Source organism: Myxocyprinus asiaticus, chromosome 12 (assembly GCF_019703515.2).
Source record: "Myxocyprinus asiaticus isolate MX2 ecotype Aquarium Trade chromosome 12, UBuf_Myxa_2, whole genome shotgun sequence".
Taxonomy (NCBI): Eukaryota; Metazoa; Chordata; class Actinopteri; order Cypriniformes; family Catostomidae; genus Myxocyprinus; species Myxocyprinus asiaticus.
This window is the reverse complement of record NC_059355.1, coordinates 44,276,538-44,303,815: the sequence shown is the minus strand read 5'-3', so window position 1 is coordinate 44,303,815 and position 27,278 is coordinate 44,276,538. Positions and strand designations below refer to the sequence as shown.

Here is a 27,278-nt window from a genome sequence, read left to right as displayed (position 1 = left end):
GATCTCGTATGAATCTTACTCATAGAATGAGGCATAAAGTCATTGATAACACATATTAATGTCATATTAGTTGATGTTTTACATGTAGTCTTCAGCGTCCTCATATTTAAATGTACCTCTACATGCCTCCCACTGCAGCGTGGCGATTGTCTGAATGTTTGCAAACAGCATGTCATTGCTCAACTGTTTCGAACTTCTTTTTAGCTCTGAGCGAAGAAGGAGCACTTCACTGTGAGCGTGCCATGTCTTTTAAAACCTGAACCTGTCAGGTTTTAGGACCTGTGGCTTCCCCCTTCACAGAGGCACTAAGTCAGTCTTCAAGCTCTAACTACTACAGCAATCAATTTCTCAACAAAAGGAGCTGCTTTGCACTGGGTGACTATAGCATTATGTTCCCCCATTTCTGGTGACTCAGGATTAAATATTGGAGAAAAGTGGAATATTGGAACATATTATTAAGATATCATCTGATCAACTTTCTAAAGTGATAGAAACTCAAGAAGAAGAGGAGAGGGGTAAGAGAGTTTGAGAACACATCAATGCATGTAGCCTAATACTTTACTGATGCATCCAACACATTATATTCTAAAAAGTGTAAAAATGTTTAGTTAAGTTAATGAGCTATTTCTATCTGATCTAACCCTTAAAATGACTTTCATTAGAATAATTTAATGTAGTTAGGTTGATTAAGCCATAATAAATCATATTTTTGAATGGAATAAAACCAGTTAATTTAGATGTTACCAAGCACACATTGTAAAAAGTGGTAACCTGTAATTGTTATCTTAAGGAGATATCTGTACTTGATCTAACCCATAAAATTAGTAGATTGGTGTAACCTAATGTATTCAGGTAGATTCAGGGATGTAATAATATTTCAGTGCATTTTTAGGAAATCTAACAAAACTTTTATTTTATTTTATTTTGTTCCTGTTAAAAAAAATAAATCTAATATGCTTGCATTCTTTTAAAAACTTGACTTTAAAACTTGAACTTTATTTGAATAGCCTTGGTGATTAGTTTAACCTTGGTTCACTTTTAAGTTTTAGACTAAAATTATATCTTTGACTGATTTCTCAAATTCTTGTACCTAATCTTATCTGAATAAGAACATACTTTTATTTCACATTTTTCTGCTCAATTTTATATTAGTCTTTGCATGTCATACCAAAAAGAATTGGAATTTTTACAGCCACAGTTTATATACGTAATTGTGTGTGTAAAGTTTATGACCATGCCTGAAGGGGATATACCTGGGTTCACAGACCTCAGGGGCCATCACCAATCCCATTTGTCCCTTTTTTGAAGGGCTTAAAGGGTCTCCCCTCCCTTTAAACTTCAGGATCATCAGGTTACAATTGTGATACCGGCCATAGCGGTGCTTTGAGCTGTAGCACACATGCACATACACACATGACTCATGTTACCTCTAGTCATACAGAGGCTGGATGTAAGCATCAGGTCAGAATACCTTCCATACCTTTCATATTATGAAAGTCTGCACAAACTTTCAGTGCTCAGCTGTTTTTTTATCATTTCTTTCAGTGCTATAAGGCAAAGATGACTGTAGTCATCTCAGGTACATACATCACTCATTACTGATTCATGAGTACCACTCATTACACGACTTAATATGCTTGCTATACGCATGAAAGGCAGCTTTTGACGTTGCATTCTTGTGAGGCATGCCAACTTTGTTTGAAAGGAAAGTGGAAGTTCTACTCATGCATTTATGAACACAACTCAACACACTTAATCAACAAAACCTATTGTTTTCCATAACACCTCGTCCTAACCAGATGCGACGCGATAAGATTCCAGCGACAAGCTATCTGCCTGTCCACACCAGATGCGACGCGACATCACAATATTAATACACTAAAATGAGGACTATTGACAATAAAATTTAGAAATCAGAGCAGTCACTGACAGAACAGTGTGTTTATTGAATGCAACTCATTTTCTCACTGAAGCTCCGTAATGCAAGGTGATAAATACACAATCACACACATACACAGGTCAAAGTTACTTTATGAATCGCATCCTTATTCAGTCTGTTACGATTGTTTATGTTCAAGTGGTAGTCCTGTTGTTATTTTGCCAATCTCCACATAACAGAGAAGTGAGAGAAAGTTGGAATGAGCTGGGATGCCTACCCACTACCATTCTAAACTGGTGTGTGTGTGTGTGTGTGTGTGTGTGTGACAGAGCTCCGGCTGAAGAGAATGAGATCTCAAGCACAACATTCGGTAGGTGTGTGACACCCTTGGCCAAAATTTAAAGGTGCTTTCAGTAGTTTGGAGACAATTTAAAATGTTTACACATTAACGAATGAACAGTGGCATCTCAGGGTCATTATTTAGTGTGGGGCAAAAACCATCACTTAACAATCAATTATTTGACTGATCTTTGAAACATTCACAAATAATTCCAAATTCTGTCACAGATGTGCTTCTCATGTTACAATTTATGTTCACATTAGAGGTCTGTACAGGCCTTCTTTTTTTGTTTGTTTTTTAATCCCCTTTTCTCCCAATTTGGAATGCCCAATTCCCGCTACTTAGTAGGTCCTCGTGGTGGCGCAGTTACTCACCTCAATCCGGGTGGTGGAGGACAAGTCTCAGCTGCCTCCGCTTCTGAGACCATCAATCCACGCATCTCATCACGTGGCTCATTGTGCATGACACTGCGGAAACTCCGCATGTGGAGGCTCATGCTACTCACTGCGATCCACGCACAATTTACCAAGCGCCCCATTGAGAGCGAGAACCACTAATTCTGACCACGAGGAGGTTACCCCATGTGATTCTACCCTCCCTAGCAACCAGGCCAATTTGTTTGCTTAGGAGACCTGGCTAGAGTCACTCAGCACACCCTGGATTCGAACTCGCCACCCCAGGTGGTGGTAGTAAGCGTCAATACTCGCTGAGCTACCCAGGCCCCCTGCACGGGCCTTAAAATGAAACCCGAACCCGACCTATACCTGAGACGGTGTGGCCTGACCCTACCCGGCCCGAACGATAATGTCAGATTTTAAACCTGATCCCGAAATCGCTTACTATCTAATTTCTTCTCCTAGCAAGTACTGTTGCAATAGGCTGTATTTTATGTAAGCATATAGGCAACATTTGTAACCGTACTGAAACAGTAAACATACACAGTTCTAACAAGGCACAACAGCCCCTTAGTACACTAGAGCAGAAGGGGAAAAAAGAATTGACTTACCATTTATTTGATGAAACTTCACTTGTTGCAGAACAGTCTGGAATAAAATAAAACAATGCAACAGTATGCAGTCTGAACTTGTTTAGAATGTTGAATCTTTGTGACAACTGCACTAAAAACAGTGCAAAGAATGAAACAGAGTGCAGGTGTCTCAACATCCATTTTTGAAAATTTGAAGTTCTTTTTAACTTGACACGGTGTTTAAAATGTGCCAGTCCTGCGTGAGACGCTGAAGAAAAAGCGAGACGCGGTGCAGATGTCAAAGACATTCATCCAGCATGTGTTTACATAGGAAAGCCATGGGAAAACAGAACAGACAAGTGCAAAAATACGTTCGGTGTGAATGGCCCCTAACTTGTCCATTTGCACGTGTCTGTGAGTGAGAGCGAGTGTGCGAGACAAGTTTGGAAAGCCTGTTTATTTTTTCATTCATTATAAACCCGACCCGAACCCGAAGTCCTACTTGAAAAACTGACCCGAACCTGGCCCAAAACCCATCAGGTTCTCGGGTTGTCGGGTTGCAGACCTCTAGTTCACATCAGGGACTATGAAGTTCTGTGAATTTGTGCATGTGTGTATGCTCTTTAATCGGCAAAGTTTAAAAACCTAATTTTAGCGTAACGGTTGATTGACAGGTAGAGGTTTCATACTATAGCTCATTGGTTTCACTGGACTCAAACAAGGGGATCTATCTATCATAAAAGCCTATCTACTGTCATTTATGTGCCATTATAATGGATGCTACATCCCTCAATGCTCTAGTACTTATAAAAGGAAAACAAGTATGACTGATAAAAATAGATCATTTTTACAGAAAGTGATGAATAAAGACATTTTTCTAGCGCAACCTCTGAACATTATGCCACACAAACATTCCTAATGATTTAATCTAAGCACAAAACACCACTAAGATGTGCACATCCATGTCAAAAAGCTCAAGTGACCACAAATAGGCAAATCGTCAAAGGGGGTGCATTTTATCTCACTAACTCGAATGAACAGCATAACAAAACTAATCAAAACTATGACAGACTTCCAATATTTATCAGTCATTGTAATCTAATACAAACCAATGCACCAACAACACTACACCTCAAAGCAATGGCATACAATTCATTGACATGATGAACAGTGCACTTTAATCCAACCAGCAGCACATTAGAAAACAATTAGCTTTTAAAACTTATCAATGAATTTCACTACGCAGGTCTACTCTGCACCCGGTAAAGTCCGATGCTCATGTCAACAGCTTGACATAAATATGATCTATGCTTCTGATTGGCTCAGGGTCAAAGGCAAACTAGCCCCTCAGGCCATCGCTGAACAATCGTTACACATGCGCATGACGTTCTCCAGATCTCCGTTGCTTAACATTGAGGAAGAAGGGCTAGCAACACACATAGCAAATGAGAACGATTAAATGGTTTTTAGGCAACATACCTTAATTATAATAGAATTTCTTAAAAGAATATATTTTATTTTTTATAATGGACATAAAACACATTCAAGTTGTGGAAAATATATTATATCTTAAAATTCATTTATGATGATGCCATACAATTTGCACAACAGTGCCACCTCTGGCGGGGCTTAGCCCCACTTGCCCCTAATCTACAGATGTGGCTGCAAATTAATTGTTTTTGTGAAGTTTGATCGTTAACACTCACATGAGATGAAGACTGTACTCATAATAGTTTTCTATAAAAAGTGTTTTATTCTACATGGTGCGGGTCACCCCCTTCAATGTGTTTCACTATGTTGAAATCAAATGACCCACGGTTTTTCTAAATGTTGAAGAAGAGAATCCTCGCATTAATTGGCTGCCGTCTGTGTAGATACGCTTGGCTATGCTTAGAACAGTGTTGTTTGGTGATGCAAAGAGCGAAAAGAACACAATGGAGCATACTTATTTATCGTGCTTTAGCAGCGGAGACAACGGGAGATTCAGTAGCTGTACTGCCGAAGAAGCAAAAAAATGTCTGAAGCAACTTGTTTCAAGAAGAAGACAGAAAGACGAGCAAAGGCAAAAAAACTAGAGTAAACATCGTAACGGTAAGCCATCTACGTCTTCATATGTTTAGTGCAAAGTAGTTTGACTGACAAGGAAAAACCATGACATTGGTTGCTTGCAAACAAAACGAGTTTGTCAAAAACAGTATTCATGGACATCCTAAATTTGATCATTAAAAACAAATCTAATCTTTCCTTTACTTTTACATTCTGTATCGCTTGGTAATGAGGTTAATTTTAAGTTAAGCAGTTTTCTAATAAAGGTAATAACTGTCTTTAGAAATAACTTGAAATGCAGACAGTCTCCAAAAATTATTGATATGTGGGACAATAATAATCTGTCCTTAACAGTAGAAGCAGATTCACTTGATTTCAGATGTTTGTTTTTAGGCAAAGCAATTATATTATAGGAGTAATAATTAACTTTAGATATTACCTCAAACTCCGACATTTTCCAGACGCAAATGATATTCCAGAGCTGGCAGGGGCAGCAGAGACGATCATGATAATCCACGTCGATAGATGGTTGTACAGCGTCTAACACCACTGTCACATCGGTACTTAAAGTACACAAAGAAGAGCAATGCTAACGCTAGCTAGAGAACTACTGATTGCCCCTTTAAGTTGTTCTGAACCAGCTAATGAGATGCCGGCTTTAATATACTGCAATAAGAATAATTTTAGAACTATTTGTTGACTGCACTGCCTGGCGTGACATCGCAGAAATAGAAACCATTCAAAAAATAGAAAGCCCTGTCGCTGTTGCTCATCATGTGTCATGGCTGGTTAGGACAAAAACTCTGTTTAACATGGAAAAGATACCTTTTATCGCGTGTCACAGCGCATCTGGTTAGGACACTGTGTAAGAAGAATTCGGAAAATTACACACTTGCCCTTAGAATCAAACTGGCCATTTTTTACTACTGTGACTTTAACAGTATTATGTACTGTAAATACCCTCTTTGCATGTGAAATGAGATAAACTATTACTGTAATTGTGTATGGTTTAAGTGTTTAAATGTATTCATCTGTCTGACATCAAAAAATTGCAGAAGTACAGAGCAAGCCTTTTTTGCAGCTTTTTGCACTGAAGTTTTGAGTAGAGTTTGACCGATATATCAGTTTAACCAAATAATCAGTGCACATAGTTGCTTTTTGTAACCATCGGTTATCAGCAAAAATCAACACTGATAGTTGCAATAGTTTTTTTTTTTACTATTCCTTGAGGTTCCACTGTGGCCAAAACTTTTCATCGGGTGAATCTATGGGCTACAAAAAGCTTAACTTTTATCGATTAAAAGTTTAATCGTGAATTATAGACTAATTCACAATTATTAATGTGAAATGTTCACATTAAGACATACAAAATGACACAGAGTATGTGCAAATTGAAAAGTGATCAGTGATGATCTACTGTTGATTAATTACTGCGCATACAGTATTTATTATCCCATATGACAATATTTACTTTATAGTGATTCTATTGTAATACATTGTAGATAATTGTGAGAGCGCATGTTTTGTTTCTTTTATGTGTTTGTGTGAGTTGGAAGCACATATATTTCAAAATAAGAGTCCCCAGTGTATTCTGGGCTTGTTTATTATTAAAAGTCCTGCGTTATGCACAAAATCTAGATTTTTTTTCTTCAGCCCTCTTCATTGCGAGTAAATCACTCGCATGTGTGACTAATTTTTGCGCTATGCAACTAAAATGTCTGTTTTTATTAGCCACTGGCTAGTAAATATTCAGATTTTACTCGCCAGAGATTAAGTTGTGAAGTGGCGAAGAAGATTTTAATCACCACAAGCCTTTTACTGAATAAAAAGCTGTCAGATAAGAAGCTGGATTCAGCCTTGCCTTTTACTGCAGACTGAGTCTGGTGACCATGCACTCTGAAGGAAATTGACCTTATTTGGCTGCAGTGGGTCCTAAGGTCAGGGTTGGGGAGTAACGGAATACATGTAACGGGATTACATATTTAAAATACAAAACTGTATTTCACTACAGTTACAATTTAAATCATTGGTAAATAGAATACAGTTACATTCAAAAAGTATTTTGATTACTGAAGAGATTACTTTGCATTTTATTGTCATTTGTTTCATTTAATATTTAGTCCTTTCAGATGGAAAACATTTATACATATAAATGATGTGATCCAAAGTGCATCTGAACAGCGGTGAAACATTTTCTTATGATGTGTTACATTCATACGAGCAGACAGAGAAGTACGTTTGAAGTAAGTTTGGAGCAGAAGAAATAGAAATAAACCTTGTGTAATTTATCAGCTTTACGTTAAGCTAAAATGCTATTTCTAGCCATTTTACATGCATGTTACCAGGTACGATCGTATTTTTTTATCAAGAAAATTCACGTAGGATCATAATTTGTTTTTTCTAGTAAGACCTTTGATATTAGGGCAAAAATCATATTCTTGATAATAATTTTTGTATTGTTTTCCTGTAAAAATATCAAAAATCCTTAAAACAAGATCAATTTGATTTATCTTGTTTTAGAAACAACACTGCAAAAGATATTTAGGTTTTCCAGATCATGTATTTTTAACATGTGTATTTTGTTTTACTGTACTGGCAGAGTTTTTATAGTCAAAACAAGTGAAAAAATCTACCAATGCTGAAGAAGTAATCCAAAGTATTTAGAATACATTACTGACCTTGAGTAATCTAATGGAATACGTTACAAATGACATTTTACAGCATGTATTCTGTAATCTGTAGTGGATTACATTTCAAAAGTGACCCTCCCAACCCTGCCTGAGGTGTCATGGATCACGGTGTCACCATCAATTTAGTTGAGCAATGATATGCCATAATTATGCTTACACTGCATTTGACAATGTCAACTCTGATTTTGGTTAAACTTTTCCTCTAAAAAAGCTAAAATGTGAATAAAATAATCAAAAGTGAAATATATATGACTTCACGCAATATAGTATGCAAGATTGTACATTTACATATTTAAACTATCTATATATATATATATATATATATATATATATATGAAGATGCCCCCATCTCGGTTACTTAATATCTTTTTCAGTTTTCAGGTCATTACGCTTGTATGTCGTCAAAAGTCTGGCAAGCAAAAAAAGAATTTAGAAGCCAATGGTGATTCTTTCTCCAATGTGTCTGTAGAGGGTTGCTGGTTAATATTGGGATTTTGATTGCACAAAAAAGACTCATCCGGAATTTTACTCTGGAACTGGACTCTTGCTGCTTCCAAGTCTGTGCCTGTTACAGTGAACCAGTTTTAAAAAGGACCAGCTGGTTAATCAGTAATCTGCCATTTCACCACCATAGTTATCGCTATCGGCAAAATCCACTATCGGTCAACCTCTAGTTTGGAGTTCTGAAAGTTAAAGCACGTTTTCATGATACAATGAACTCTTTTATCTCAAAAGATCAAGGAAAAATGTATTCCTTATGATATGACATCTTTAAGCATTAGAGGTGCTAGACTTGCTTACATTTGACTCTACTTGGCCAGATGTTTATGCAGGCCTTTTACTACATAGAAAGCCAAGACCATGGACTGTGATGTTTTCCAGACGCTTAACACATTTCTATCTTCGCACAGTAAACACAACAGGTTGTCTTTTTTCCTTTAACATGGATCCAAGTTCTTTTGCCATTTCTCTGAGTACGGACAGTGATTGGGTAGGAGAAGCAGGTTCTTTATCAGCCAAGTGATCTCCACTAGTGGCCTACTGAGCAGACATTTTAAAAGCAGCTGCAGGCCACGTACATCCGGCAAAGTTTTGGGAGTATATAAAGGTGTGAATCTTTAAAATAATCGTCTGCATACAGAACAGAGAAATCACTCCCGAACTGACACAAAATGTGGCAAAAATAACCAGACTGACAGTTTGGAGTCTCATGGGTATAAGCAAGAAACATGCATGGCTTTAAAAGTTTAAATCACTTGTTGTCAGCTATTAATGAAGAAACATAGGTGACCAGTGATGTATTATCATACAGCCATTTTTTGTAAACCTCAGTCGACAAAAGTGCTGTGTTTGTTTATGCTTGTTAAGCGGCTGTTTTTAAACAGCATGCGATTTCTGGACTGTAATGTATGGGTTGTCCAAAGGCCTCAGGGCTGTTAGGAGCAACTATGTTGGAAAGAGACAGTATCTGAATTTGTGAGTCAAGACACAGGCCTCCATCTCTTTGATTTTTTTTCTACATGATCACACGGGAAGTCGGCATGTTGTTTCTGAGAGTTCCAGTACCCAAGAATCGGCCACATTATGGAGCTCACGTGTGCTTATACGCCCAACAACACTTACTGCTTTGGCCACTGGGGGCAGAGTTTATATTTCGGTAAGCATAGGCCAATTTTAGCTAAAGAATATTTCAGGTACTGTTCAATTCAGTTCTGTACACACTACGTGGAATTAATTTCATTTACATGTCAGTACATGAGTTGATTTGGTTATAGAATACACTCCAGTAAATAACCGAACAGTGTGTCTATTAAGGTATCAAGCACTAGGGGAATCGTGGCAACCATATTTAGCTACAGTGTGAACGTGGCCATAGAATTTTTTTAATACTCAATTTTAAACTTGTTCCCAACTTCTACACTCATCTTTGCTTTGAAATGTTTAATTGAGCCCCTTTAGGTGCCTTACAATTGGCTATAACTTTTACATTTCAGCATCTGCCCACATATTCCTTTTGGCATGATATTTTAGAGCTCAACAATGAGAAAAATCTAGATTTGCTGTCTTTCCGCAGAACCTCACAAGATCTTCTATGCACCAGATTCCAGTCAAGGGGATTTTAGTCCATCTACCCCCTTTCCCACAACCATCCAAGGCTTTTCAGGGGGTTTACAATGTCAGCCTTAAAGGGGGTTATTGGTGATGACCCTAGGGTTTTCTTTGAGCCAGGGATTACCTGAAGAATAACAAGAGAAATGGGGCAGCCCAGGGGCAGGTCTGTGAAAGAAAATACCCTAAGAGGTGGAGGAGAACTGAGGGGTGATTATCATGACTCAGACTAAATAGAAATTAACAGCTGGATTTGCATTGTCAAAATTGTTTCAAGAGGTGTTTGAACCAAGGGCAGAGGCGGCCACAGTGTTGAGGAAGTTGGTTTGAAACTAACGCTTGAAACTAACAAGATACTCATGATTTAAAGATTTATTTAATTATAGTTACACTACTCTTTTGAAGAAGAAGAAAAAAAAAACAGTTAAGCTGCACCTCAAGCTACAAAAAAAAAAAAAAAAAAAAACTACATTTAAGCTACTTAAAGGTGCAATATATTTTAAAATATATACTGTGCTATTCATATAATTAATAATTTGATCAGAGCAGTACTTTTCTTGCTTGATAACAATGAGGGTTTCTAAATAATCTTGGTTAGTGTGACAGTAAACTTAAAAGACAAAAGATACATTTAATCTCAATACAACTTAAAAAGGTAGAAAACATAGTGATGAACAGCAGTGTTTATATAGTGTTTTAAAAAGATGCAAAATGTGGCCAGAGACTTGTTGCGCAGGGCTTCTAAGATCAGTAAATAATTTCTTTTTGATCCGATTCATTTACATGAACCATCCAAATGAACTAATTAAAAACTAATTAATTTAAACTAAATTTAAATAGATTTCTGCTTAAATAATGAAAAAATTATTTTCCAATGGGTTAAAAAATTTTTTTTAAATATATTTGATCTGAAAACCAATCTTACTATTTTACAAACTGTAGTTTTGCTTGTAAAATAGATATTTTATTGGATATTTTTGCTGGAAATCAAGACAAAAATACTGATTAAGAAAATGATTTTTTTTTCACCCAGTGAATATTGGGAGAAAGAGAGAGACAAAAAAAATCCAACATACTTTGTTAACAGTACGACAAATTTCAAGCTTGTGCCAAATGGGACTTCTGTGTTCTTTGGAAGTTATCAATGCAGCCCTATGAAGAACACAGCCATGGCGCATTAAAGTATCTTAACACGTGGTTTCAATTCAAAAGCACTACAATAAATACCACTCTGAATGTATGCCGTCAGTCCCCATAGAGTTCTAAATCGGATTTTTATATGTAAACTATCCAGAATATTTACCATTTCTCCTCTCAAATAGTTTCCAGAGATGCAGGTGTTTGCCCATGAAATATTCTCTGGCACATCCTTTTATCCATGCTCTGTAAACTATCGGAACATGGCGGAGGCCTTTATCCTGGGCTTGGAATTCAGCCAACCTTTGTGGCTGCAGGGCGGTAGTGTTTTTAAGGACTTGAACTTCTAATTCCCCAGCAGTTTATTTCTCAGATCTGACATAACAAGCTCATACAGTAGATGCTATAATTGTAATGTCATTTCTTGCTTGGTTATTATTGTTTCAGTGGAATGCACCTGTAGGGAAAAAATCTAATGTACCATTGAATCTAAACAAGACAAAATTATTCGCGCTTAGCGTGTTCAAGACTTAGTTTGAAAGGGAACTAAAGCAATTTGATCTTGCTCTACTTGGCAGGTAGCTGTTGTTAATGGTTGTAAATCAGTGTTTCACCTTCCTTATGATTTAACTATTGTCCCACCTCTTAACAAGATAAGTATGTAATTTATTAAAGATAGACAGTATTCACACCCTCTTGAACAGCTTCCATTTGTAATCAGCATTAGTTCATTTACTGTAAACCTGATATGAAACATCTGCTTTTAAAGAGATAGTTCACCCCAAAATGTACAGTACTTCTTGGTCTTTATTATCTTTCATTAAAATGTAATAACTTGCTCATCCTCTGTATTGCCTAACCTTCCGGATGCCGTCCCAAATCCCTTCTAATTTTCAAGTCTTTCCTTCCAACTTCCTGGCTTTTTTCTGTTATGTAATTCCCATTTTTTTTTGCAATTTAGTCATTTCCCAATGGATAATATCTAATCCTGCCCTAAATTTTTTGTAACTATAAGATTAGGATTAAGGAAATAAAATGGTTTGCGAATGGCATTTCACGTTGGCTTTAACCTTGTTTATTTTACTTGTGAAAGAGTGATCTTTTCCAAAGTGACAAGGATTTATACGCACCACCCAAACACTGGAACAAATTTCAATATTTAGAGGAGCTGAAGACAGTTGTATACAGCCACCATGAGGCGCAGTGTAAATCAGAACATCTGGGAGGAACTGTGATGTGAAGAAAACAACAAGGACTGGGATTCTCCATATGACCGCTAACCACAATGCCTCAGGCCCAGGGTTTGTGGACTGCACAGCAAAGCCAGTCTGTTTGATCTCCATTGCACCAAATCCCCAACAGCCTTTGCCCTTATTTTTCCAAGTGAGTTTTTGCTTGTTGATAGATGTGATAGAACATCACTATGCTTCCAACACATACTGAGTTTGGAAGATAATCATTAAAGAGCTTTATTGTGCTTGACTACAGAGAAAAAAAAAAGTAGCTAGTTGTGTAAAATGACAACTTTAAGGAGTACTTAAACTTTTAGCAATGGGCTGAAGTGAGTAGTCCCACAATGGCTAGGGCTCTCCTATCAACATCCTTTGAGCAAGGATTTTTAGCATAATTACGCATTTCAGTCTTCCGGGAAAATGTAAAATACTGATTATTCATCTTGCACTCAGGGGTGTATACAGATTTGTATCCAATGTTATGCTCTGTAGAATAAGCATGTCCCTCCCCCTAATACCACCCGCGCCTGACTAGCAATAGCAATATGAAGGAACAAGCTCTTCAATTTGTCCCACCATTCATCCTTTTTCAATAGGAAATATGTAGCCTGGTCTTGTGAACATTACGTGACCGTGGCAAATTTTTTGCAAAATGAAATTACGTGTATATTATACATTTGGCTGCAGTTTCCCAGTGAAATGTCCAGCGGGGGGTGCCAAAAGTGAGTGAAATGGTGTCATAATCAGAAAGATTTTTTAGGTGAATATTAGATGGTTTTAATGAGTAAAACGTACCTCCCTGACCTAAAACTTGAACCTAAACCTAACCAATAGTGCCCTGAAGGCAAATGAGAGGTAGACACAAAACAGACATCCTTACTCTTAACTAACATTTAAACCTAACCGATAGTGTCCAAAAACAAAATGAGAAATGAAAAGCAAATTTTCTGAAACAACCCCGTCAACTTGCATCGCTTAGACGCATTGCGGCAATTCCAAGGTGAAATGTCCACCGAGTGGTGCTAATAGCGAGTTAAATGTTCTCTCAAACAGATGAGGTTTTTAAAGGTTAATGCTCTATTGAGTTTTAAAACAACAAAACCGATCTCCCTACCCTAAACCTTAAACCTAACTAATAGTATCAAGGAAAAGCAAATGTAAGATGAAAAATGCAACTGCTGAAGCAACCACTTCACTTTGCAGTGCTTTTATGACAATTTCAATTAATGTGTCATCTTGCATGTTCTTTGGGACTGGTACCCCTATCCTTTGTACCATGCAATTGGTTATATCATTCAAACGTTAAAATATATTATATTTTAATATAACTTACAAGTCATGCACTAAAGTACAAGTGCTTTGATGTCAGCCAATAGCATTGTGTGAGGAACAGGGCGAAAATTGTTTCTGAATTGACAATCTGCCGTTTTACTTTTGATTTGTGTGAAAGGGAATAAAACTCATTGTTGTAGTAGCGCCTCGAGCATTCGTTTCACTAGGACATCTGCGATGGGTACCACGAGCCAATCATTTTGCAAAAATGTCTGTATAGTAACACGTTTCTACATGTATGAGACTTGCTTGGCAAGTAAACTTAGTGAGGAGAGAAAATGAGAACAACAAAAAGAAAAGTCATCTTATAAAAATAAGTATTTTTATACTCAGCATAATTTGATTGCAATTATGACTAAAGTTGTTGGTTGCCACAACACTGTTTTAAGCCTAATTATTACATTACACATTCTGGAAAGCGTACTTTTTTTACACTTTCAAATGATATCTAATATAAGTGCATCCGCAGCTACTAGTCATTTACAAATGTGTCAAACTTGAGAAGAAAGGCTGATGAGAGTTTGTTGTAATGATAAAGTGTGCCTATTGGCTCCATTAGCATAGTCCCAATACATGCATTCTTACAAAAAGACCGACAAGAGATAACCCAGAGATGTTGTTTTGTTCACGTGCAGTGGAATTGGCTGCTGTGACCGGTAACTGTTTCTGTTTTTGAACAGTTAGTGTAGCCGAAAACAAGACCAAAGCCAGACAAAGATATCAACTCTGCATTCCAAAATGGCTCTTCTCCACCCAAGATAATTACTCTGAAGAATACAAGTGTAATCTTACCGTGTCACCATAGTTACCAAACACGGCTTAAAGTGTACGATGAAACTGTCCAGGTTAATCCCATGAGCTGCAACAGTTTCTTTAAATACCTCTAGTATGCCTGTTTTCTTCAGCTATGTCTCCTATGATTAGAATGTCCAAGTGTTTATTTCAGAACCTTTAACAATTTACACTTAAATGTTCCTGATGTCATTTCAATCTTTCACTGGTATCTGGACCCTTATGAAGACTTGCTTGTGAAACAGTGTAGAAACAGTATGTCTTTTGTCCTAGCCAAGGGATTCTTCAAGCTCTGCACTGCTTCTAAAATGATACACATTGGTATAAAGCATCGGAGTGTTTTTTTATTATTATTATTATTTTAAAAAAAGCTATTAAAGCGATAGAAAATTAGCACCTGACAGCCTCAGTCCCCATTCACTTCATTGTATGGAAAAAAGATGAATGGTGAATGAGGATGTCAGTCAATAATTACAACACCTCCTATTAAAAGTGAAGTCCTGTACATGCATACAACGATCTGAAAATGTGTTTGGACACTTTAGCAACATGATCACATGGTAAGTCAGCATGTCGAATCCGGTACCCTAGGATCAGCCACATTATGCAGACTCACCAACAAACGGCATCTCCTATCAGACATTTTTGCAACGGCTCCAGCATGTTTAACTTCCCATGTGGCGCAACTGGAAGTGTGTTGCATCAGCAGTGTGGGAGACCCAAGTTCAGATCCTGTGTTGAAACCAGGAAGTAATCATGTTCGCATAATCACTGACGAGCACGTTTCGGAGGTTGCATTTTTACCTCTAACATTACATTTTTACTCCACTGATGGTTAGGTTTAGTTTTGGGGTATGGGTTGGGGGATAAAGTTTATAAAATAGATCCTATATTACACCCCTCTGTGGACATTTCACCCAGAAAATGGAGCTCCCATGTGCCCATATGCCCAACAACAGTTACTGCTTTGGCCACTGGGGGCAGTGTTTCATATTTTAGTAAGCACAGACCGATTTCAGCTAAAGAAAACTCCATTGCTTTAAATTTACATTAGTTTTTAAATGTTGAAACGATAGATGTAAAAATGTTAAAATCGCAAAATGACGAAAAGTATTTGACACTATCTGGTTGTCAATCTTTAGTGGAACATGTTTTGGGTTCAATACAAGTTAAGCTCAATCAACAACATTTGTTGCATAATGTTGATTACCACAAAAAAACTGGCCTAACTAACTTGTCCTTTGTTTGTTTAAAACAAAAGCAAAAACTGCATTTACAAAAAGACGTTTGAAGTGAATGGGGCCAGTCCATAAACATGATTTCAGTTTGATAAAATCAGGGACTTATAGGCGTTACAGCATTTACCAGATTACAGGGTTTACTGACATTATGTCGTCGTAAAAACAAAATTGTAATATTAGATATAACTTTACACAGATAAAGTAATCTATTTTATCACACTAAAATTGTTAACATGAATAATATTTTTGTCTTGTGGCTATACTTTTGATACAGTTTATATTGTAATGTTTATGAATTCCACTGTAAGTACCTTACTGTCAATGTGACTTTAAAAAAAATAAAAATAAACTAGGGACACTATTTAAAAAAAAAAAAAAATTTGAATGCAATGAAATTAATCAGTTTTAAAGTATGGCTTAAAGGGCCAAATACTATACGATTCCGATTTAAAAGAATAACCTCATTCTTGATCATATGCTTTTAAATAAATTGCATTTAGGTCACATTGCCCTGTTTTGTCTCAAATCTGGCTACACAATAGGGAAAATATTTCAACTTTTTCCTAACCCTACAATGACCTGTTGATTCTGGTCAGAAGATCCAACACATCTGTTTTAGATTGAAACAACCTGACAGAAGCGTCCAGCTTGTCTTTATGTCTGCGATTTCCCAGTAGTTACTCAATAACTGTAATGCAGTAATTGGAGTGCATAGACCTTTACAGATAGAAACAGGAGGGCTGTCAAGAAAATAGGACACTTGACAGTTGGTCTAAATTGCCTGCTATTATCCTTTTTAGCTAGCTTCTGCTGAATAACGTCTAGAGGGCAAACAACAGACATCTTGTGCTCTGGATTCCAAGCATGCTGGAGCTAGCCGGTAGCACTCAATCCTACAGAGGTATTTACATGGCCAAGAGCATCAATTCAATCAATTTATTCCTTTGATTAATTCACTGTGAATAGAATGGTACTGTATTTAGCCTTCCCAATTATAGTTGTCAGTTAAGCTAACTGTTAGTTGTACTAGAATACAAGTACATTTACTACAAGAATACTAGGTGATTTATAAGAATTAAAGGGATAGTTCACTTAAAAATTTAAATTCATTTACTCACCCTCATGTTGTTCCAAACCTGTATGACTTTCTTTCTTCTGTGGAACACGAAAAGAGATAAGAGGTAGAATGATAGCCTCAGGCCACAAATGTCCGTTTTACTAATCCGTTTTAAGTTTGAAAACTCAGTGTCCTCACGTCATCGTTTTCCAAAGTATGCGGTTATGGAGAGAATTTTTGAAAGTCTCAGTTTTCAGTGCCGTTCCAGTGTGGATGAGAGCCGTAAATGTAGTAAATGAAAATATTTTAGTGTGGACATGGACTCAGTCACCATTCACTTTCATTGTATAAATTTTAGGAATGTCATAAAATATTACATCGATTATTGATCGGATATGATTTGATTTGAGGCATCGATATATTTTCACATTTGCAAACATTTAAATTAGAAGTAAAATGCTTTCCAATTCACTGTCAGTTGGCCTTCTGTTTAATTTAGTCTGACGTAATAGTTTTAGGAGACCACAAGGGGGTGATATAACATCACACCGGATGAGAAGCGCCACGTCGCAGGTAGGACAAGACGTCACCAATCACACAAAAGTTACGAAGGTTTCTGTACTTCTTCAAGAATAAACAAAGTGACGTTGATGAGTTTGCAGGTTAGTGTATGAAACTGGTATAACTGCGCAAACTGAGCGATTAGAAATGGCGATGTTTATTATGAAATTTCTCTGTAAGTAACCTTGAATAGGTTTCATTCAAGCTGTCAAACCACAAAATACATTGTGTAGGCTATATGAAAGAAACATATACACAATATATTCTCCAGTGATGGCTAGAGTAAATAATATATGTCCTTTGATAATGATTTGGGTCAAATTTAGAGTAGACCTATTTCATCTGAAAAACATTTGATTATAGATAGATAATCATCTGGAAAATTTTCTGATTATTGATTAAAGGCATCAGTCCCAAGCCTAATGAATCTCCCTTTGTGTTCCACAGAAGAAAGATAATCATATAGGTTTGGAACAACATGAGGGTGAGTAAATGATGACAGAATCTTAATTATTGTGTGAACCATCCCTTTTTAAGACATCTGACACACATTCCCAGACCAAAACATTTTTTTGAATGAAAACACAATACAGTTAGTTGTTTTGTATGGTACTACACGTTCCTGAGATAAATCATCGCTCTATCACTGTCCAGGTAAATGACGTAACTTCAGTTTTTCATTGAGGGAATTTGTTGAAATTGTTAAATAACGCAGCTGGTGGTTGCTGGTAAATGTGGAGGAGCTCAGGCTTTGCAGTTGGGAGATGTGAGTAATATTTTATATTGATGTCTTCACATTTCAGCACGATTCTCTTCTCTCAGAGGAAAATGCAACCCATTTTCTTTAGTCTGAAAAGTCTGAGTCTCCGATGTGTTTTTGGAAAGGAAACATAAAAAAATTATCATTATGGGACCGTTGATGCATTTGAAATGTTTCCTGTTCACCCACATGATAGTTTTGTATGCAATGACCACTAAATGGGTTACTCATTTTATGCAGTACCCTTTTGAACATTGTAATATTTAAAAAATTAATATGCTATATATAAGGAGGACATGTTTCTATTAAAGGGTACCAAACTGTCAGAAATCAGATTGACTTCTTTTTGTCGTTTCCCCACCAAAACTGATGCCAGTTCGTGAAGAAAGATGGGATTAAGGAACTGGCTTTTGTTAGTTAAAGTGATTACAAAAGATGACTAACAGGATGTAAAGTAAAACTGAGTGTACGCCTCTGGTTAAGTCTGTCAGACAGAGAAAGTGGCGTTCAATGCATTCTGTGTCCTTGTCCACACAGGAAGACTAGGTAGTTTATCCTGACTATGTTCAACTACACAGGGGGATTTTTCCCTGAACAATTATGTGTATAATACTGTATTTTAGCACATTAATGGTGGGGTTTTTAACTGAATAAAAAGTTTTGCTTTTAGGTTATTCAGAGTTCCATTGCTTTTCATTATAGATTCTTTACATCTGAGATAATTCAGTACATTAAATAATATAAAAATATCTTAATTCTATCTCATGGAATGCAGGGTTTGGTTCCTCTAACATTCATTTCAAGCCGAAAACTGCCAAAAGCCATAATAAATATATAATTAGGTGTTTAATTATACATCTCTTTAGGTTATTAATTTGTGCAGGTGTTTAATGATGCAAAAGAAATTCCTGCATGGATAAATGTTTCTGTTTCAGTGATGTTACTCTTGGACACCATGGGTCACAAAACAGACTGATCTCATAGTGGAATAATCGGAAACAGTAGGTTTCATAAGCTAAAATTGGTGTGTGCTTTCCGAAATTTCAAACACTGCCCCCAGCGGCCAAAGTAATAAGTGTTGTTGGGCGTATGTGCACGTGTGAGCTCCATTTTTCTGCTGAAATGTCCACAGAGGGGCACCAAAAGCGAGCAGTGAAGCCAGTACTTTTCAGCAGCACAGGATGTAATACAGTGAAGAGGAATGCATATTTTTAAACTGTACTCTCCAACCCAAACCCCAAACCTACACCTAACAATCACTGGTGTAAAAATGTAATGTTAGAGGGGAAAATGCAATCTCTGGATCGCGCTTGTCACTTTGCGAATACGATTACTTCCTGGTTTCAACGTGGGATCCGAACCCAAGTCTCCCTCACAGCTGACACAGCACACTTCCAGTTATGCCACAAGTGTAGGTAAACGCATGAACTGATGCAAAAATGCCTGATGGGAGATGGTGCTTGTTGTTGAGTCGGCATGATATGGCCAATCCTAGGGTACCGGAACTCTCGGAAACATAATGCCAACTTCCTGTGTGATCATGTTGCATGAAACGTCACTAAGGGCCAAAGGAATACTTTAAGGAATACTGGTGTCCAAAAGGAATACTGTACATACAAATACAGTAATAACTGAAATATTAGAATTTTATGGCAATAATGGACTGCAGTAATTTCATGCTTTAACAATAACAAGATTTTTGAATTTGCATCCAAGAAAATGTGAGTGGCGTTTGCCTGCGTAACACTCGTTGCCAGAATGCTAGAGTGTTATGGATGGTTGCCAGGGTGTTTCTATGTAGTTGCTAAGGTGTTCTGAGTGGTTGCTTGCTGGCTCAAAAGCACCCACCCACAAGTCTTTATGAAATTCTGGTTCCTAAACATGTTGGGGCACATTTTGGTGATGCATGCCAAGTCAAGCATGATTGCAAATGTTAAGAGAAGATGAGATGATCTCATAATTTGTGTATAGTTGCTAAAATGGAGTTTACATAAACTTACTTTGATGGTCCAGTCAAATGGGTCTTTTATGAATGTCCAGTTTCAGTTACAATTCTAGAACCATGGCTGAATATATTGTCCCATCTGGATATTGTCAATCATGTAAAAGTGATCGATCTTTCACACTATTTCATAATAGACCTTGTCCAAGCACAACCATCTGGATGTGTGAATGTATTTACTCACTGTATGTGTGCATGTGAGTGTGCCATGTCCCTGGTTGGTTTTTATTAACAATCATAAATTTGTCTTTGAAGCATTGATAAACTAATAATGGCAATGAAATATCTTCTTAGTCGTCTTCTCAATACTTGATTTGTTATGGTCTAAATAGCTACATCATTTTGTGTGAGCCAATGTACCACTACTATAAAGTCTTTTATAGTTAAATATACCCTAACATATTTTCTCTTATAACTGTACCAATCTTAAAGCCATTATACTGTATTCCTTGGAACTGTCAGACTTGTGAATTCAACAACAGTAGGTTGAAAGTTTTGCTGCTGAAATCGATCTGTTCTTACCAAAATTGGAAGCACTGCCCCCAGCGGCTACAGATGGAAGTGTTGTTGAACGTATGGACACATGTGAGCTCCAGTTTCTGGGAGAAATGAGAGCACTGAGATGTGCCATAAGCAAGTTGTATTTTAGTTCTTAATAATCTAATGCAGTCAACAGGAATAGACCTTATTTACAGCAGCGCCATCTTTGATTTTTAATGGAAATGACAATGAGGCTGTGAGGGATAGACATACATTGTCTTCAATGGGCTGTACTGCAGTTTAAAGTGTTTTTGGATCATTCCGTGGACAAAACATTGATACAATATCTGTCCAAGAGCATTCAGTATACAAAGAACTCCAGACAACATGAGTTGTGGAAAATCCGATGTGATCTAGGAGCTTTATACAGCTTTATACCATTCGTGCCATTAAAGAGATGGTAAGTCTATCCCTCACAGCCTCGTTGTGATTCCCATAAAAAATTCAAAGGTGGCGCTAGCATGAATAAATACTATGTATATTTTATTAACCATACGCACCTAACCCAAACCCTACACCTAATCCTCAGTGGAGTATAAATGTAGAGTGAAAATGCAACCTTCGTATCTCGCTCACCATTGTTCATGGGAACACGATTATTTCCTGGTTGCCACAGGACCAAAACCGTGTCTCTGAGGTTGCTCGCACAATGTGCTATCAGTAGCACTAGAGGAAAATGGTTTCACATTTGAAATGATGCAAAAATGACTGATGGGGGATGGCGCATATCAGCAATTTGGCTGAATGAGGTTCATTTCAGGGTATGTGAAATTTTGGAAGCAACAATCATTGTGGAACTGTATATTGACTCGCTTTACTCTGCATTAGCCTTTAATATTGCTCATACATAAGGTAAGGGATTTGACCACCCCCGTAACCCGAAGTATTCCACTTCGGAATGTAACTAGTCCTGCACTGTTTGTGCTACAGACATGAAATAGTGGAACTTGTTGAGAAGAGATGTGCTATTACTTTTCTAAGTGACTTATGATTTTCACATGGTGGATGATACAACGGTTGAAAAAGACTCTTTTGACTTGGACCAGTCAGCAAGCACCTTGGAGCTTTGTAGCATGGTGCAAACATGCCCGGCGTTTAACCTCATCCCACACTGTGATGATTGTCATTATATTTATGTATTGTGACAGGTTCTTGTAAAGGTATGTACATTCTAGCACAACTGCAGCTCCTGTGCAAGTCTTCAGTATGCACTAAAGTTGACGCACTAAAGTCCACAGGCCTAGGTCCAGCACAAAGCCCTAAGCTCCGCCACACATGAGTGCTCAGAGAAAGCTGCCCTCCAGGCGGTGGAATTCATAGCCCCGTTGAGGCTGAAGATAAGGCTGTGTGTATGTGTGGTTTGGAAGGGCTCACGTTACACACCTAAACCCATGCCACCCAGGAACTGTTACCAAATGAAAGCACACTGTTTTGAAAGGAGAGCACCGCCTGGCTCGGCTCTCTGTGTCAGCATGATAACGCTGCCTATGCCAGACGGAACGTGTTAAATTGTCTCTATCACAGCTAATGAGTTTGAGGTCAGTGGCTGAGGGTTTCAAACCACCTCCACAAAGCCACACAGACAAGAGATGCAATCCAAAGCAATTTCCCTAAAAAATAAGAATTTGCTTCAGGTTTGTTTACAGTATGTTGTGTCATTTGGATAGTTTGGGTGTTGGGTGTAAGTTGAAGAGTGTCAAATTTGGTCTTTGGGTCTAGTTAATGTGTCTGTAAGGTCTGTGTGTATGACGCTTGAACACCAATTAGAGAGTAATTGCTGTCACTTTTTAAAAAGCTGAAAATGCTCATATACATTTACTGAAGCAAATGAGGCCCTACGTACTGTACATATTTGTGTAACTGCTCCCAACATCTCACTGGGCAGATGAAGCATATCCTCCCGTAGGAAAGAAACATGACAATTAGATCGCTTTATTATCTCAATTGCTTCTCCTTGATAGCAGTGCGATTTTTTTAAGTCTTCTACATCTCAGAAAAAAAGGTCTGAGCATGTGATTAGGTGAAATGACAAAGCTGTCCATGATCAATAATTATATGCAAACAATATTAAAAATATTGAGCTTTCTTTATACAATTGTGCTCAAAAGTTTGCATACCCTTGGAGAATTGGTAATATACGTACCATTTTTAAAGAAAACATGAGTGAGCAGGCAAAACACATTTATTTTATTTCTTATGGGATTCATATTCAACTGTAGGCTATAACAGAATGGCACAATCATAAAACAAAACATGGCAACAAAGAAAAAAATTGAAATGACCCCTGTTCAAAAGTCTGCGTACCCTTAGGTCTTAATACTGTGTATTGCCCCCTTTAGCATCAATGACAGCATGTAGTCTTTTGTAATAGTTGTCTATGAGGACCCAAATTCTTGCAGGTGGTATAGCTGCCCATTCGTCTTGGCAAAATGCCTCCAGGTCATGCAAAGTCTTTGGTCGTCTTGCATGAACCACACGTTTGAGATCTCCCCAGAGTGGCTCGATGATATTAAGGTCAGGAGACTGTGATGGCTACTCCAGAACCTTCACCTTTTTCTGCTGTAACCACTGGAGGGTCAACTTGGCATTGTGCTTAGGGTCATTGTCATGCTGGAAAGTCCAAGAGCATTCCATGTGCAGCTTTTGTGCAGAAGAATGCAAATTGTCTGCCAGTATTTTCTGATAACATGCTGCATTCACCTTGACATCAATTTTAACAAGATTCCCCGTGCCTTTAGAGCTCACACACCCCCAAAACATCAGTGAGCCACCACCATGCTTCACAGTGGGGATGGTATTCTTTTCACTATAGGCCTTGTTGACCACTCTCCAAACATAGCACTTATGGTTGTGACCATAAAGCTCTATTTTGATCTCATCACTCCAAATGACAGTGTGCCAGAATCTATGAGGCATGTCAAGGTGTAGTCAGGCATATTGTAACCGGGCTTTTTTGTGGCATTGGGGCAGTAAAGGCTTCTTTCTGGCCTTGACCATGCAGCTCATTTTTGTTCAAGTATAGTCATATTGTGCTCCTTGATACAACTACACCATCTTTTTCCAGAGCAGCCTGTATTTCTCCTGAGGTTACCTGAGGGTTTTTCTTTGTATCCTGAACAATTCTTCTGGCAGTTGTGGCTGATATCTTTCTTGGTCTACCTGACCGTGGCTTGGTATCAAGAGATCCCCGAATTTTCCACTTCTTAATAAGTGATTGAACAGTACTGACTGGTATTTTCAAGGCTTTGGATATTTTTTTAAATCCTTTTACATCTTTATAAAGTTCCATTACCTTGTTACGCAGGTCTTTTGACAGTTCTTTCCTGCTCCCCATGGCTCAGTATCTAGCCTGCTCAGTGCATCCATGTGAGAGCTAACAAACTCATTGACTATTTATACACAGACACTAATTGCAATTTAAAAAGCCACAGGTGTGGGAAATTAAACTTTAATTGCCATTTAAACCTATGTGTGTCACCTTGTGTGTCTGTAACAAGGCCAAACATTCAAGGGTATGTAAACTTTTGATTAGGGCCATTTGGGTGATTTCTGTTATCATTATGATTTAAAAAGGAGCCAAAAAACTATGTGATAATAAATGGCTTCATATGATCACTATCCTTAAATAAAAGACAGTTTTTTACATGATCAGTCATATTTTCTAAATCAATGCCAAAATTTCACAATTTCTGCCAGGGTATGCAAACTTTTGAGCACAACTGTACATTGTTTAACCACTTTCCAGAGGAGCTGGAACCAGAAGATGCCACGCTGGTCGATACATGTACCATGAAGAGCAGAGGAGATCTACACTAAAGCCAGACAGGAGAAAATAGTTCACCTGGACACATTTCACAGGTAAGCACACTAATGTCTAAAGCACAAGATTAAATGCATAAAATACCAGTCCTTATGTTTTCAGGTGTCAATAAAGCACAGGCTACAACTTAACATTTCTCCATTATAATGTTATGATGCCTGATTTTACTTGAAACATGTTATATTTATATATAACTTAGTGAAAAAGGATGGATGGATGGAAAATAGATTTGCATGTTTAGCCAAAATAATGAATATGGCATGCAGTTGCACAATTTTTTTTTTTTAATGTAAATAAAAATCTATGATGTCAATTAAAAAAATATGTAAAAAATTATTTATGTAAATTCTATTAATCGAAATGAATAATCACATTTAAAATATCAAGGGAAATAATCAACAATTCTAATCTGTCAAATTCATGCAGCCCTAATTTTGATTATGTATAAATTTTCATAAAATTGGCCATTACATAAAAATAATTACTGGTTATTTTAGAGCGTTTTTGTTTATTGCCCACAGCAAATGTAATTTTATTCTCTGTTGTTTTCAGGTCACATTGAGCCCATGCGGTGGTCCTGTCTAGCCCTGCTGCTCTTGTCCTGCAGCCAGATGTTTGCCCAACGCCCAGGTGACATCTGCCCACAAAACACCAATAACGAACAGGATGTAGCACCCAACTCTGTACCAACTGTGGATCCTAAACTCATCAATAAGAGAAGGTATCGCTCACTCCGTGTTCTTTTCAGTGAGCAACCACCTGATTCAGAACCCGCTGGGCAGCAAGAGACAAGGAGCAGGACGAAGAGGAAAGTGGGACAACCTCAACACCGTGGAGTTTACTCCGTTTGCGAGAGCGTTAGCCTTTGGGTTGGCAATAAGACCAAAGCTACGGACATCTCAGGCAATGAGGTTACAGTCTTGCCAGATGTAAACATCAACAACGTTAATAAAAAGCAGTACTTTTTTGAGACAACGTGCAGCAGTGGCCGGGCTGGTGGATCGGGGTGTTTGGGAATCGATGCGCGGCATTGGAACTCATATTGTACCAATTCACACACGTTCGTGCGGGCATTGACTTCATTTAAGAACCTAGTGGCTTGGCGATTAATTCGGATAAATGTAGCCTGTGTGTGTGTGCTCAGCCGAAAATCATGGAGACAATGACAAAACTATAGTCTTCTTTAGTCTAAAACTATGCCAATATCGGCCTTATAATATTACACTTGATCATCCAAAATAATTTGTGTGATACCGAACTGACAACTCATCAACACACTATTATTGACAACTCATGACATAAAACAGACCATCTAAGGAGGAAATACTGTATATGATGTGCTTTTTCTCATTGAAAACTACAATGGACTTGGCAAATGTTTCTCTTTTCTTTATGACTTTTCTGTTTTGGAATACTTGTTATACTCTGCAGCAATATGAGAACTTATGGTGGTTTCTTGATTGGACCACAGGTGTATACATTGTTGTTTGTTGTCAATGTTATTTATTAAAGCATTATTGCCCAGTTTATTGTGGGGTACTAAGCATATAGTAGCTTGCCAAAGCTACAGCCTCATCATTGGAGAAAACAGTACATTCAGTAATTTTAATGGAACATTCAGGGTTAAATAGAACTTAAAGGGCAAATTCACCCAAAAATTATAATTCTCTCATCATTTACTCCCCCTCATGTCATCTCAATCTCGTATGACTTTCTTCTGTGGAACTCAAATGAAGATATTATGAAATATGTACTGAATGAGGTGTTTTTGTCCAGACAATGTATCAATGAAATTTAAACTTTTAGAAATTTAAACCACTTGAGTCTTATGAATTACTTTAGAATATCTTTGTTTAACATGGCTAAAGGGTGAGCAAATGATTAAAGAAGCTCCATCAACAGCAACTGTGCCATTGTACACAAATTTTGTGTGGCGGTACTGATACCCGATTATTTAGACGACATCTGCCAATAACGATAGTTTGATGGTTTGAGTTGTAGAGTTATTGTGTTTTTCCATGTTTCCAATGAGTTTTTCCATCCCCTTTTGATAGGAAATAATAAGTACTGATTATCGCCTGATTTTAAACAATCGGCCGATGTCTGATAGTGCAGATAATTGCTTTTATCGGCCAATACCGATGTTTGCCCGATGTATCGGTGAATCTTTAATAATATTAATAATAATAATTATAATTTTGTTTACTAAAAAATATTGCTTCTCCTACAATAATTTTATTGATAACAAAAAATGCATTTACAGTCATACTGTATATTTACAATGGAAGTCAAATACATCATATACTGTACAAGTACAACCATACACTTAAACACTGTACATATCACACCAGCCTCATGATAACTAGTGCAAAGTCATAGATCCAAGCTTTAAACCAGCTATAAAAATGTAACCCCAGTTACTTTTGCTTGGCAAGAATACCAGGAAGGGGCATGGGAGGTTTTTGTCAAAATATGTCAAAAGGTTTTCAAGGTTTTGTTGTCATGACAACAAGGATATAACTTTACACAGATAGGGTTGGAAAGCAATTTTATCTCACTAAAACCATGTTAACACATATAATGTTTACATCTTTTGGCTATACTTTTGAAACTGTGTGTTTTTTAGCATTTATGGACTGGCCCCATTCACTTCCACTGTAAATGTGTTACAGTAACCGCAATTTTTACTGCTTCTTTTTTTGATAAATAAGGGATGAGTCCTTAATTCTTACACATGGCCTCATCTTTCAGGAGTTATAGAAAATATTTCATA

General features: G+C 37.3%; 1 protein-coding gene across 1 annotated transcript; it reads left to right on the top strand.

The window, feature by feature from the left end:
* The first annotated feature begins 367 nt into the window (after positions 1 to 367).
* LOC127449361 (nerve growth factor-like) lies at positions 368 to 26,006 on the top strand. Its single transcript, XM_051712726.1, has 3 exons — positions 368 to 515; positions 24,431 to 24,543; positions 25,058 to 26,006. The coding sequence occupies exon 3, from the start codon at positions 25,072 to 25,074 to the stop codon at positions 25,669 to 25,671; it is 600 nt and encodes a 199-aa protein (XP_051568686.1). The 5' UTR covers positions 368 to 515; positions 24,431 to 24,543; positions 25,058 to 25,071; the 3' UTR covers positions 25,672 to 26,006.
* Positions 26,007 to 27,278: the final 1,272 nt, after the last annotated feature.